This window comes from Nothoprocta perdicaria, unplaced genomic scaffold, assembly GCF_003342845.1.
Source record: "Nothoprocta perdicaria isolate Ctin4 unplaced genomic scaffold, notPer1 scaffold_152, whole genome shotgun sequence".
In the NCBI taxonomy this organism is placed as follows: domain Eukaryota; kingdom Metazoa; phylum Chordata; class Aves; order Tinamiformes; family Tinamidae; genus Nothoprocta; species Nothoprocta perdicaria.
In genome coordinates this window covers 944,638-960,554 of record NW_020454672.1, presented here as the reverse complement: position 1 = coordinate 960,554, position 15,917 = coordinate 944,638, and the positions used below count along the sequence as shown (strand labels likewise).

The following is a 15,917-nucleotide window of genomic DNA, read 5'->3' as shown; positions in this document are numbered from 1 at the left end:
TTACTTATATGTCTTTGGTCCATATTTTTTAGTAGCTCATGTTTTACTTTCAAGTGCAATTTAGATACTGTATTTTACTAGAAATCAATTGGACTTTGACTTATGAGTGCATATGAAAGCTCATCTTGCCTTTTACAAGAAACTATTTTGTCACTAGGCTAGTGAATCATTCCAGTAATTTTCAAAAATGTTATTCAATACTTTTTGTGTCTAGTAAATGCTACATATCTTTATCAGTCTTTTAAATGAAAGCAAGCTTAAATCAATGAGAAACAGTTCAGCAGTCCTCTGCACACTAAAATGAAAGTTTAAGCTAAAATAAGGACCGTGTTTATTCAAAGCCTACCTTGCATTTAAAAACATTTCACTAACTACAACCCTTGTACATAAACACACCATGTAAGTGAAGGAAAGGCACATTCAGTTTTGCACAGCTTTGTTTTCCTCCCTGCTCTTTTCATAAACCAATCTGCAGGATTTCTGTTGCCAGACTGAATCAAGACGCAATGTACAGAAACTCCTCCCCAAAATCTCTTTCGAGACTTTCAGTTCAGCAAAAATTAAGATAAACATCTTAAATTAAGCTTTAATGGTTTGCCTATCATTACTTATATCACACCAAAGTCTCTGCAAACAGATGGTTCCAATTATATAGCCGACATTTTCGAGAAGAAAAAAAAAATTATTGAAATTGGAAATGTTATGAACTATAATAAATAAATATTGCTGCAGTAACTAGAGATGTATATGACTATTTCCCGACAATGGTTGGCTGTGCGCTAAAAAAGGCAAAAAAAAAAAAAAAAAAAAAAAAAAAAAAAAAAAAAAAGGCAAAAGAACCTGTTTCCACTGTTTTAGACTTTGCTTAATGGCATCTATTTTTCCTTTTACCATAGGGAAAATTGTACATACAGCACATGTACATTTTTAAACAAATCCTGTTTAAAATTAGACCCTATTTGACTTAGCAAAGCCAACAGCAACTGAGATATTTGCAAGTATTTACATAGGTGCCTTGAGTAAAGAGTAATATCTGGTAATTCTTAGAGACAAAATTATTTAGCGGGCTGATTCAAAACTACAATGCAGCAGTGAAATTACAGTAGTAAATTCTAATGTATTAAAGTAGTAAAACAAGACTAGCACATGGTGAAGGTGAGGCTCATTATCACTGTCATTAAACTTCTCTACTATTCTAACTGCAAATTACACAAGGTATTTAGAGGTCCCACCTACTCACATTGATGAGTCTTATCACTCTACTTGATACTAATAATCCCTCTTTTTTTTATGTAGAAAAATCAAGTTTATCTGCACCTGCTGGAAATATCTTTTAACTTCTAGGGCTATCGTTATTAGAGTTTGTGAACGTATCATGTATTTCACAATAGGACAAAATTGAAGGAAAGTCTTAATTTGCCAAGGGCCACATGATGTATCAGTGATACAGGTGAATTTCTCCATTCCCAGACCTTGGCTGTAACTAGTAGGCTTTCTGTCTCTTTTGTGGGCAGCTACTTCCCTGGAAATTATTCCTTTTCACACAGGTGAAAATGGAGCACAGGTAACCATGGGGTAGCTTTATATACTCTGTCTTCATAGTAATGTGACTTCATTTATGAGCTATAAGAACTCTGTAATGGGATAAAAAAGAGTAATTTGTTCTCCTGGTCAATTTTTGTTGTTGTTGTTAGCTTTTTTTTTTTTTTTTCCTGATGAGCCAAAAGTCTAGCAATTACTGTGACAGATGTAGTAATGATTTTTATGAAACTTGTCCTCAGATATGAAACTGAAATATCCGAACTAATTTCTCTCCTTGGCCTTTTAGACAGTTGTCAGGTAAGAATTGTTATTGACTTTCATCACTTTGGACAAGATTTGAATTGGCCAATGGCTCCATTAAGTTGTTATTACAGCAGTCCAGTGCAGAGTGACAATTCCTGTCAAGTTTTTTGTCAATTATTCTGAATATGCCTGAGCTAGACATGAAATCAACATTAAAAATGTGGGTTTATATTTCTCTGAAGCCTCAGCTCTGCACTGCAGGTAGCTGTTTCCTGTATTGTAACCAGTTTTAGGTAAGTGAATGGCACCAGGCAAAATTTCAGTTTCCAAGGTCATGCTCCACCTTAGCTTCCTGCACCGGCTGACTGGCTGCCCTAGCTGAATTCCTCAAGCGGGAACCAGTTATAATATAATAATAATATATATTATAATATAATATAGCCTGATACTCTTCTAGTTTTCTGGATCCAGTCTTCCTTGCCCATTTCCCCCAAAAAAGCATAAGAACTTGTGCTTCATACTTGGGGAGCACAGGGAGTATTGCTTGTGTATTACCTGGAAATTTCCTTTCAGAGCCTGATTACAGGCTTGGGAGGAAGGAAATATCCTTCGTTTATCCCAGTCCCTCTATTTGCAATCATAGCTGTGGGCAAATTTTAATTCATGCAATTTATAGATGTTTTCTTARCAAGAATTGACATTGTTTCTTTTAAAGGCATTATAAGGAAAATAGCGCTATTTAACTAAACTTTGTTAATGCTTCTGTCACTTTTAGGAGCTAATAATAATATACAGCTTAATTTCCATGGGAGCAGAACATGAACAAAAAGAAAACATTCTGAAAGTCAAACCGCATATTCCTACAATGAAACATTCCCCAAATGAGGAAACACAAATGACTTAATTTTTCACACTACAATTTTTCATTCATTCCACTTAATGATATCAGTTATCTTTCTCAATGTAACTGTGTAAGAACATTATTTTACTGATAGATGAAGCAAAACAAATAGAATTATGTTCTTTTTCTGAATGAAATTAGTCAGCAGCACAGCTGGAATTGAAGCCCAGAAGCTTTAAGCAGAAGCATCCCGTCTTAAATGGAAAGGCTGCTGTAGTTTCACCTAATTAAACACTTGAACAGTGAAGATTTGGTGCCTTTTCAGGTTAGGATTCTCCTTTAGTCATCTCTCTGATTTTTAAAAGGTGCACCTTCATAATCACTTTGATAGTGTCCAAAATGGAAAATGCTTCATTAAAAGAAAGAGCATAAGAGAGTCTATCTGAATGTTTATAATGCTTGTGCTTATTAGGTCAGAGATTCATCCATGCAAAATAATATGAAGGCTGAGGCTGAAAGGCTGTATAATTTTTTGTTGATTAACTGTCGCAGTTTTATCATGACTCATWTACTTTAAGAAAAGTGAATATTTGAGTCAGGTTATAAAAAAATCATGTGACACTGTTCCAATTTATTAATATGGTAATTAAAAAATGAAAAAGCTGTRACAAAAATGATAGAACTGAATGAATTCGTAACATTTCCAAAAGATCCCAAATAATGTAGGGACTGCAAGGGTCTGATTCACAAGCAGCAACAATCTATGCTGAGACAACCCAGTCGTGGAGAGCACAGTTCACACTGATTTTGTTTTGCCTTTTAACRGAAAACCATGAAATAAATGTTGCAGTTCTGGGGCTCTGTCAGAAGCAGCATAAAAATCTATCCAAGCATAAGGGAGAGTTGGATGTAACTGGACTGCATCTTTTCAGCCACTGCAGCATGTGCGGATCYCCGTTGCTTGTCAAAGCTTCCAAATTGCTCTGGTATTGATATATATTCCTTTTGTACCTCTGTCTCTGCATGCCTAAGCATGGATAGACTTCTTGAAAAAGAGAAAAAAAAAGGCATGGTATTAATTTGGAATATGGTTTTATAGAACTATTTACTCAGAGTTATTTTAAACACATATTTTTTACTTTTATTTTCTAAAGGTGTTCTTTCTTTGTGACTATAGCATTTATTTGTTTCCACTGACAAGAAGCTGAACCTCAGTGTTGCCTATTTTGCTGTTCAAAATGCTTAAAAAGAACTTGTACATGCATTAAATTTTTTCGCACTGCTGTTCAGCAGTACTAGTTCACCACATACACTCCATTTTCTCTGCTGGGGTTCTGTAACACGGAGTTTTATCCAAAAAATGTTTACATGGTATTACAAGAGGAAAAATTATAGATCTGCCCCAATTCGCATTTTAAATATTGACTTATTTGCCCCAACCAGAATCATTTCCAATTTTGTAATCACCAATTGAAATCTCCTCATAAACTAAGTAAATGAATATGATTAAAAAGAGAAAGTTTATTTTAACTTCAGAAAGGCGGTTGTGTTTATCTAGGGCAAGTTGCAGACTGAATTTCATAAACTCCATATTTTTCACTGCTTGCTTGATAGGTCCCATCTTCAGGTTGTCAGGCATTTCAGAAAGCTTGATATATGGCTAGATGTATTTTTGGAGGTATAATTACCATATCAAACAAGTGGGATTTAAAAGGGGAAGAAGGTTATTCTTGTACAATGTGGATTTCAGTAACGACTGGAAGGCACCCTTGCCACACAGTTATATTTACAGTTATATGCATCATTTTGACAAAATGCCTGTTTCCAGCTGAGTATTGTGAAGCAAAAAGGATGGCACAGTTATTAAAAAATGAGAAATGACACTATTAAAATAAGTGCCAGAGTGGCTCACCACTTCTACCTATTGCTTTTAGAAGTACAGTTACCTTAGGCTGTCGGTAGGAATAGTGGAAAGGGATTGGCACCTTCCCACTCTCATCCCTACATCGGTTATGGAGGGGTCTCAGAGATCCCTAAAATTAAGCAGGATGATGGTAAGCAGTAATGATGTCTACTGGATTGCAGGGTCCCTCCTGTGCTTATGTGGGAGTKCACTGACAAGCAGCCCCATGTATTAATTATCCGAATCCTTGACTCGATAGATTCCTTATGTATCATATATAATTCAGCACTTATATTTTTTTCAGAAATTTTATCTGGTTCTTTAAATTTACACAATACTAAGTCACCACTGAATATGTATGAAAATATGCTGTTCTTCTCAAGAGATTTTGCTTTAAGGCCCTGTGCCATTATTATCTTCTCTTTCTAATCCCCACTGCTGAAAACATAGTGATGGCCCCAAGAAATGACCTCATTAATTGCATTCATCTATACCTTAAAATCATTCAGGAAAAAAAATACAAATTCCTTTTAATAATAGAATGGTAATGATTCAGATATCATTAGTTTTTGGAGTAGCTCTATGAGATCATTATGAAACCCATTTCACAGACTGGGAAAATAAAGCACAAAATAATTAACTCCCTTGCTGAAGACTGCAGACCATAGTCTCAGGCAGGACTTGGCCTGGCTTCAAGATACTAATCTTGGTTTAAAAAGCAAGTTAATTTTCCCCAACCCAGGCACTCAAACACCACAGGGAAGACCTACAAATTCACAAAAGCTAAATTTCAGTTGGACAAAACAATATATTTGTACTTTCTTAGGAGGGGCAACATTTCCTTTTTTTTCTTCCATCCTATGAAGTCTAAAACTCTGCCTTTAATTCCTCCACCTATATGAAATCAAAATTATGGATGGAATCACATGGCTTTTGATCAAAGTTTAAAATGAGAATGAAATACTGATGAAAAAATGAACAATACCGGGACTGCCCTTTAGCAAAACCTGTCTTGGTAGTTAAGAGTGCTCAAAAGATTTCAGTGAAGGCAGGGAAGCCACAAATACAGAGCTCTGGATAGATATGATGCATTTTGAAATGCATTTATTCAGTGCTGAAAGTGACTGATGTTGCCACTGCTAAAGATGGGAGCACATTTCTTGTTACATTGCTCAGCAAGAGTCCCTTGTTTGCAGAGTGTTGTATCTGTGAGCTCCAATTTTATTTTGCTGCCAGTAAGCTTCTAATCATGCATTAATTGTCATTAATGGTAGATGCCAGAATATTAATAGCTTGCATCCTTTCCCACTTGGTGCTCTCTAAGGAAAACCAACTACTCCCTAAGTCTGTCTTTACCTTCTGCTAGCAAGTCTGACTTCTGAGGCCAGTTCTTAGCTATTGCACACAGACAAAGCCCTGTTAATATCAATTCACATGAAATGATAATTCAACCTCGAAACAAATTAGTTTTATCTTAAAATGGGAGAATATTGTTCGAGACTTCCAAATCTCTCAGAAGAGGAGACAGACCATCATAAAAGCAAGGGTTATAAACTTGAATTAATTATAGACAAACAGGTCTCTGGCCTATGAATTCTCTTTGCCTATGAAGCTAATGAGCCTTGACAAAACCATAATCAGAAGTCTAGCTGACAAATTGTCTGCAGCAGCAATCTGAAGGGGGCTGGCTGTCTTAGAAGCATTTCAATTGGGAGGAGAACATGGCATCATGTCCTCTTCCTCTGGAAGAGCTATTTGTTGATCCAAATTTCTTACAGTTCAGCAGCAGATTCTCGATACTGGAGCACACAGATAGACTATAATGATGTCAGTTACCAAAACAAGCAGATCCCTGCCCTTTATTCCCCAGATCTGAGGCTTAAAGTTATAATGACAGAAAATGGTCTCTAGGAGTCTGTGGGAGGACAAGGATAATGTTGTATTTGACTGGAGAGCAAGAAAGTAGATAACTTGTAGGAGCAGTGTTTTGAGGAATTTCAGTGAAAAAAAAGAAAGACCTTATCACTAATTGGAATATTTCTTTGAGCCATGAGTTTCCAATAAATACAGATAGTATCACCCACTTAGAATTTGGACAAGCTGTTCTTATGGATTAGCTGTTCCAAGTGCTCAGGAATGCAACATGAGATTCAGGGACGAATATTCAAACCAACAGAGCCCTGAGAAGTGTTGCCTTTGTGAAATTCAGGGCTCAGTGCAATGAACGCTTCTGAAAAATGGGCACTTCGCTCTAGGATTTAAATGGGATTAATACTTTCCTAAAATCTGCTGCCAGGCCAAAAATACATCCTTTTGGAAATCTGATCTTTGTATATTTTGTAAAGCTGTCTTTTTCTTCACAAAAGGTACTTGGTGAAGAGTGTTTTTCACCAATCTCCCTCCTYAGTCAGCTATTCAGAGTTGTATGGAAAAGATGACAGTACTTGACAATATTGAAAACTGTCAGGTTTTCTGTCTGAATGTTATTTCACAGTGGGAAGAAGGCACAGATTATAGCAATCAGTTGCTACTATCGCAGCATGGAGGGCAGAACAGTGCACAGCATTCAACCACGAGTTACGTTTTTCCTCATCTTTTATATTCTCCACAGTTTTTGCTGGCTCATTGAACCAAATGAAGTGGTAAAATATACAGGGACTACAGCTTGCTTTTATGAGAGTCAGAAATTAAGAGAAATAAAGCCTGGTCTTTAAAGAGGACCTTTAACTGATGCCCAGCAGGACAAAAAATAGCTTTCTAAATTCTGATGTCAGGTCATCAAATGTCTGATGACCAAAAATTCAATAAATCACACAGTAAAGAAAAAATAAGTAGAAAATATACCTCCAGGTGGCAAAAATGATATAGTTCTACTAAATCTCTAGGGCTCCAATGGTTATTGGCATCTCAGGAGCTGACTGCAGGAGGTCCCCTTAAGAAAGAATATCCTCTCCCCACCACATCCTTTCAACCCTCTCCTTAGAGACTGACATTCTTCTTTTTCTTTTTTTCTTTTTCTTTTTCTTTTCTTTTCTTTTCTTTTCTTTTCTTTTNCTTTTCTTTTCTTTTCTTTTCTTTTCTTTTCTTTTCTTTTCTTTTCTTTTCTTTTCTTTTCTTTTCTTTTCTTTTCTTTTCTTTTCTTTTCTTTTTTTTTTTCCAGCAAGGGATTGTACATGTCTATGGTTAGGAAATCACAGCCTAATCCATGTTCTGAATATCTAAATACATACCAGAAATTTCTTTAGAACCACAAATTGCCCATAGCTACGGATTCCCTAGAACCCACTGCAGTTCTTTCTAAAAGTGAGAATTAAATAAGTTATTTTTATAATAATCTTGTCTGTATTCCTTCTCTAAGCATAAAGACATATTGTGATGATTAAAGATAAATTATTCTCTAATACTTGAAGATCTGAAGTCATTTTACTGCATTTTGGCTGGTTAYTTCCTTTAAGACTCTAATTGCAGAGACATTCAAATATTAAATTGCAGAGACATTCAATAGATCCATTAGTCCTGCCATGCCTGGAGTTATTTATTCCTTTACAGAATTCTGTCTGTTTTAATGCTTTTCACTCACWTTCACTGTGCTGAACAGCTAGACTAATTGGGTTGTCCAGTTTTCCAGTGATTAAGCATTTTAACAAATTTTAGAAGCCACGTAATTTTAAAAAAACGGACACATATTCTAATAAACTGATAGCTTCTATATGGTCTTGCCACATCTGCTGAATTCTTCATTAGTATTTGGCTTATTGCTTTTTTGATTTAGCTTTCTATTTCATAGCACTGCAGTGCCTTTCACAGCTGTTTTTCTGATCCCTGAGGTTTCTTGCCAATATTGTATCCTACGTTAATTTACCTTTCTTTTTCCCCACATGCTTCTCTCCTCTTCCCCTGTACTCTTTCCTTTTAAAAACACTTTCTGTGCTAAAYGTCTATGATCAAATCTTCAAATACAATTATTTTTCTCTTGCTATTGAATATAAAAGATCATAGTTTTTCTCCCTTGTGAAGTATTCTGACAGAGGAAGCAAACACAAAATAACAGAAGCACTGAATGCTGCCTTGCAAATTTGCGGATAACTCTTCTTCTGTTTCTCAAGTCCTGTGTATGAACAGTTGACTGCTATCACAATAGATTACTGAAGTATAACTGGGTTACACAATCATTCAGTTTGGGATATTTTCCTTCACTAAATATTTTTCAGGAGGTAAATCACTGAAAATATTTTATGGCAATGTCTTTCATGATTTCAGTTAAGGAAATGTTCATCACTTTAGGTTTTATTAAGTGTCCTCTTAAAGCACAGCTAGTCTGGGGAATGATAAATTTTGGATGTACTCTTAGCCATGATTTGCTGAGGGAGGTGATTATTATTGCTCAATTTCTTCTTAATGGCTTAGAAAGCTACCCTCTAAATCAAAAGATCCCAGTGAGCAGCATATGCACAAAATAGAAATAAAGTGACTGAATTGAGCCCAATTACTACAGCTTTCAGTGATCTCAGTCATTTTCCATTTTCTAGAGTTACAAATACTAAATGAAGTTGTAGAGTATACTACATACAATGTAGGTCCACAGGTCTATTTTAGAGCATCATTCCTATGGATCAAAACATAGCCTGCATCTATCACTGGACTTTGGATGACCAAAAATKATATACTGAGGCAGCATATATATCTTCCAGTGGTGCAGAAGTGAAAGCATGGTTAAAAACAAGCACAAGCTTTAGAAAAGGCAGATCTGTAAGTGAGGATGTGCACTATGAGATAAACCTAGCGACGCCCATGCACGCTAAGAGAGGAGGTGAGGAAGAAGCGCATGCAGTACCTGGTGATCTCAGAGTCAGGGAGCAGGCCTACGTGGTAGTGGGGATAGGGAGCTGTAAGGAGGAAGCTTTTGTCACACTCGACAGGGGAATAGTGCCTAGGAGAAGGTGGTTTATCACACAGTTTGTTCACAGTGCTGTAAACAGGTTCAGGAGGCCTGGTGATACAGAGACAAGAGTAAAAGATCAGATGCATGTTAGTGGCCGAGGATAGAGATAACACAGCAATCAGATTTTAAAAGCATGCACAGAATCTGTCAAGAACTTTCCAGTAGTGCTTTTGTGACAAGTAAAGTGTGCTGTTAATGGAAACATTAGAATTTGAAAACCCAGTATTACAGCATACAAGCAACTGCATAAAAGGATATACACGATATAAGCATGCCATAAAAGTGACTTAGGAGAAGCGTGGCTCTGAAAGGGAAAATCTTATCTCTGAAGCTCAAGGTTGTATTTTTCTAAATGGTGTGCTATCCTTTCTTTTTCTTTTTTTTTTTTTTTTTAATCTGAAAATGCTACTTCTGCATAGGTTTTTGTGATCTTATTAAATATTGTACAAGTTAATACTTAGAAGACAACATGAAAATTATTACCTGAAAAGAGGCCCTTTTTTCCCCATTAGTCTAAGATAAAGATACAGTACAGATTATTTCTTAAAACAGCATGCTCTTGACTTGAAGTGAGACTTTGCAAGTGAAATTGTAGTCAAGGATATCCACACCCAGTTACAATACTGTATATACAGTAAAAAAATGTGTAAGCAATTAATTTCATTGGAAGACAACTCATTTCATGACTTCTTTGCTCTCTTTTAAGATTCAGTGGTCAATATCTGATTGTGGAGAACACAACCCAAGGAGCAAACACTGCTGACAAGTCTACTGCAATTACCCTTGCACTGGTGGTCCATATGTGGCCCGTAAGCATCCTGGAAAGGTAGGTATGAGAAACAAGATCCTGAAAGCAACCCTGACAGGTCATCCAGCATTTCCCTTTTGCCGCTGAGCTCAGGGTGTGAAAGCTGCCCAAAGACAAATCCCCTTGGAGAGGCAAAACTCACCACACATCTCCCAAAGAGCGTCCTGGGGATTGGGGAGGCAGGAAGCAGCTTTTAATACTGCCAGGGAGCTACAGGAGCCAGACAGCAAACGGCTTTCAAAAAGATCCTCCATACCAGGACATTTCCCCTCCTGCAACTTCTCCAGCTACAGCGTGGGCCCCAGCAGACCCCTCTGGGCTTACTTACAGAGTAAAACTTGACTCTCATAATTTTCTGAAGTTTCTGCTSCAAGGCTGCCAAGAAAGAATTGCTRTCATATCCTAGCTCCTGCAAAGAGAAGCGGTATATACCACTGTCTTTAATCATTGCAATAGAGCATTAGGCTGAAAACCTTGTTTCAGAAACCCCAAAACAGCAAGAGGCCAAGCAGTTAATGAAACTGTTTTGGTTCTTCTGGCTACCCTACCACTGGGGTGTGGTTTTCCCTTCTTTCACAGGTACCAGAATTTATTATGGCAGTGGCTGGGAGGGCTGATACATAAAACGTTTTTCYCTTTGTTGTTAGTTTCTGGTTTTGTCCTTTGGGGGAAAAGGAGTAGCTGCTTTACCTAAAATATGGGTCTTGCTCAATGTTAATAACATTATTCTGAGCCATCTGACACATGATTTGAGAACTCTCTCAACCTGACTTTCCCAGGGAAAACCTTGCAGTTGAAAAAAAATGGCAATTTAAGATAACCAAGTATCAAAACAGCAGATTTGTCACTCATTTCATTATAAAGCATTCTGTCAAGCATTCAGTTCAATCTCTTTAAAAATGTATTTAAGGTAGCAATTCTTTTTCTCAGCATATTTCACACTTGTTTCAGAGKGGTGGACTGAATAATTTATGTACTAAATCAATGCTGCCTATAATATCAAGAATTCAGAGGGGGAAAAACACACTTTGTTATTTTATTTTAGACCATAATACTGCCTTTTATTCCCTCAAGAATTATTTTTGCCCCTCAGCAATACATTAAGGAACAAGTACAAATATCATATATAAAGGGTACCACTATGAAATCTGAAGGAATTTTGCCCCGGTGCAGAAACAGGAATGCAAACTACAGATTTTCCTTTTGCTTAAAATACTAATTTGCTCACAAAAACTGCTTGGTAAAACAGAGAAGTTCTTCTCCTCTGAGCGTAGATGATATGAGTTTGTTGCTGCCTCTTGAACACACTGTGAATGCTCAAACTCCACCGAGCTGTCAGTGACCATCCAACCTTGTGCTGAGACACGTATCTTGTCACGGAGGCCGATGGACASGAGTGACTGCCATGTCACCTGACAGCTTCAGACTGCTTCAGAGAGCAGAACGAAGGCAAATGTTTAGCCCRTAGCTAGATATTTAAATCAAAAGAGTCATTCAAATTTAAGTATAAATAAAATGTCTCCTAAAGACCAGTAAATTTGAAAATATCTGGTAGTTTTCACTCCTTTCAATTTTGCTGGATGGTAAGATAACAGAAATTTGGAACATACTTTAAYAAGCTTTCCTCAGGTCAGAGCACCTGCATGGTGCAACAGAAGTGGCACTGTGATCTAGCTAACATGCCCTCTGTAAYCCAGGTGAAGAGACAATGCTCAAGAGAAGGAATTAAACCTTCTTGCCCTTTTGATCCTTTGACTCTTTGCTTGGAAAAACATCCAGGGCATTAGGTAATTCCAATTATTATTGCACTTGTAYGGTCTCAGTCCTATGAATTGGGTTGAGATCATCATAATCACCTATTTACCACCAGGTGTCATTCAGGTCATTAAGATGAGGTCATTAAGATGAAGTCATTAAGATTGTGGATGAAAATGGCTGTTTAAACACCTCAATACAATAGTCTATGGCCTGCTGAATGCTGATACTACCGGTCGTGTAAATGGACCCGGGCTGCATGTTGAATTGGCTCAGAACTAAGTCCAAACTTGAAAAATAATAACACAGCATCAACAGATGTTGATATATCAAACACATCAGCAAGAGATCAGTATAAACCTATTTTATCTCTTGATTTAATAAGTATAAATTAAGTAGTGTAAAAATAATCGAAAGTAGTATAAATAATGGAAAGAAGGAGAATAATTAAAATGCACTCAGGCAATCACTGTTCTGGCCAAACAAACTATTGTTWAGGACTAACAGCCTTATTATTCCTTATAATTAGTATGGAACACTTATTGCAAAAGAGTCATCTACAAATTTACCCCGACTTCCCATCTTCTCTGCTGCTAAACAGCTACAAGTGGGTACTTAGGTGCAATTRTAAGTAGTACTTAAGAAGAAAGAAAATCACAAACAACTAATTATGAAGACCACCTAGCTTTATTAAATGATTGTTCTAACACAGCTTCTCCTCTTATCATTTACTTTTCTCCTCCCTGGAAATAGAAGAAAGAACRTATAATGGATCAATCAATGTGGAAAACTGTCTCCATTCCTGCTTTCCTGGTGTTTTAGACTGTGACCGGCTGTTTTCTGTGACAGGATGGGGTAAAGAGAACATATAAGATTACTTTTCAGAAACAGTTTCTAAAGTGCCATTCTGAAAAATACAGTCAAGGTCAGCTCAACTATTTTTGCCAAACAGTTGAGAGAGAGACTGAAAATAAACACTGAAGCCTTTATTTTATGATGCATTAATTCTTCAAATGAATTTAAAAACATGCAGCAGCTTGTTTAACATGCTGTAATAAAAATGTCAAATATGGATAAATATACTTTAAGGATTGATTCACAGTAATTTATTTGGAATTGAATCACTCTCAGAGACAGCAGGTACAGCTTTAGAGCATTTATCATGATTAAAATAAATACAAAACATTGTTTAAATTATTTTTAACATAAGGAAAACTAAAAAACTGTATCTTATGGAAGGTATTTTAACAATTATCTTAATTTTTCTCATGCTTACGTAGAAAATCTCCTCAAAATGTCAAACGATGTGAGTATTACCATGTACTTCTTGGATAATTTATATCTATATAAGACCTGAAMAGATGTTATTGAGACTCATATGGAGAAATGAGGTAAAATATAATGGCATACAACAGGAGAAAGGTCAGCAAGATGATCTCAATGAGTTACATTAAAAAAAAATCTTCTAATTAATAGTAATGTCTGCAGCAGTGATGGACATGCATTTCCTCGAAATAAGTTACGTGATATTAGACAGCAACTGACACTTATCTCCATGATATACTATATATTTAATGCAAATTAATGATCTTAGAGAGCTCTTARATAGAAGTATCTCCTCTTTTACCTATTTTGTACAATAGGAGCATGGAAAATCATGTAAAGTGRTTTCTCTTTGTTTTGTCAGAAGCACCACAAAACATTCTTAAGTACAAAGGGGTGGGTGAAAAATATGCTGGGCAAAGGGGTATCCCAAGGGACAAAATGACTCCCCACGACTTTGCATTTTCCTGACTTCCATGGTTATTATAGTGATGCATTTCACAGTCTAGTTTTCAACTGGCAGGAGCTATCAGAGTAGACCCTGCACAGCACACTATGTAATTGTCAAATACGTTTCTATTCTGAAAAACAACTAATTGCTAATGTAAAATCTTATTTAGCAGATCTGTKTCTTAAGCTGCTTTTTTTTTAATATGGCAAAACATACATTTTTCTATTTATCTGTGAGTCAAAATTAGATTCTATGATAAATGAAAGCAACAGTTACAAGGTCTAGATGGACAAGAACAATTAATTTAGCATAAGAATTGGGCATACAATAACAGAGGAAAGGAAATAGAATATGTAAGTAGCAGTGCAACTTTTCCTGAACATGCYACAGCAGATAATTCAATCACAGGCCAGATAATAAAAATCAGTCAATGCCACAGGGTAAGCATTGTCACTGGTAGTAGCAACAGCAAATATTCATAGATAGCTTTTCGACACAAAAATAACTGAAGGTTAGAATTGTTAATCAATATAACCTCAGCTGCAGTGAGGCAAGATTTCTACCGAAAGACATAATAATTAATTGGTAGAAAAGTTAAGAGCAGCAGTGGGAGGTAGAAGATTGATCCAAATCTGCTTTTATTTATTTGAATTACTTCACAACAGATTGTGTAAGGAATGCAAAAATTTCAAGCTGTTTGTATTCTTTCTTTTTCTGTGTTCGGACTAAAATTTTTTTTTTTTTTTTTTAAGGCTGCTTTTATGTCACAAGGGAAGTCAGGAGAAAAAGGTGTTATTAAAACTGTTCTATCTCCATCATAATTCAGTGTCCTCAATTTAATTTTAGCTTTTTTTTATTGCAAAATTCTGTTTGGTAGGGTTCAGTTGCCAATACATAGCACATTAAATGTTAATAGTTTCACTTTTTGAATTTTAAAACCTTTTATGATATGGAAAGAAACCAGCTAAGCTCTCACAACATATTGTGAGAGWGTGTGGGGCTGTATCCAGGAACTGCTAAAATCGAAGATAAAATAAAGCTCACAAAACCTCAAGTTTCCAACAGTTATTTTTTTTTCTGCTAAGCAATCTTCAATTTTATCCAAGTTCAATAAGAAGACTGAGACATCAGCATTGCTATCATAATGTTGGTAGCAAGTGTGAAAGGAGCTTTCTTTAAAAGTATATCACTATTTAAAAAAAGCCAGTGGCAATTTCATCCAAACGAAGTCTTCCAGTTCTGATAAGTAATGATTTGCATATATGTGCCTTTTGACTTCCTTTAGTTTCTTATTCTTATGACCTACTAGGAGAGCCATGTATCTTACTGTTTGATACATTCATTTAAAAATGCAGGTTAATTTTATTTCAGAGGTTATGCAGTGGGAACTGAAGTAAGAGCTAATCACTCATATCACATGCTTATTTCAACTATAACTGAAATATGCCCTTTTGTACTAGTCTGTTACATCTATCTCTGTCCTCTCTCTTCCAAATGGGAATTACTGRTTATTTAGCTCCACCTGTGACCATGGCACACCCTGATCATCTCTGTCACCCTTTTCTGTAGCTTTTGCCAGATGTCCTCACACTGCATTCAAGACTTAGCTGCATCATCAATTAATACATAAAAACATCATAATGTTCTGTGTTCTTTTCCTTTCCTATTAGAACCCAATTACTATTTTTGGGCCCTTCTGGCTGCTCTGGAGTACTGAGCTAGTATTTTCACAAAACTTACAAAAATGATGAGTATTGCTACTTTAAGAGCTCATGTCCATGGACATACATAACATGTAGTTAGGATTMTTTTTTCCTGCTTTATTAAATATTACTTACCCTTTGGTCTGTATTTGACTAACAATCCTATCACTTCACTTTAGAACTCCTCATATAACCCTTAAGTTGGATTTCCGAATTTGAATTTTAAAAGTAATTAAAAGTAATGAGTRTTAAGTAGCTTCCACTGAATGCATTAAATAGACAAAGCCTATTACTTGGCAATCTCTAATCAACCATTAAACACATATAGATTACTCAGAACATAACAGAAATTTTGGTGACATGACACTAACTAAATTTTTGCTTTAACTTGGAATAATTCAAGCTA

The 15,917-nt window shown here is 36.0% G+C and overlaps 1 protein-coding gene across 1 annotated transcript in view; it reads right to left on the bottom strand.

Moving 5' to 3' along the window:
* The window catches only part of DLG2 (discs large MAGUK scaffold protein 2), a 597,632-nt gene that overhangs the window by 235,256 nt on the left and 346,459 nt on the right, over nucleotides 1–15,917 (bottom strand). Inside the window, exon 10 of the mRNA XM_026034918.1 lies at nucleotides 9,364–9,519. Within this exon, the coding sequence (XP_025890703.1) occupies nucleotides 9,364–9,519 (156 nt within the window). The remainder of the gene's footprint in view (nucleotides 1–9,363; nucleotides 9,520–15,917) is intronic.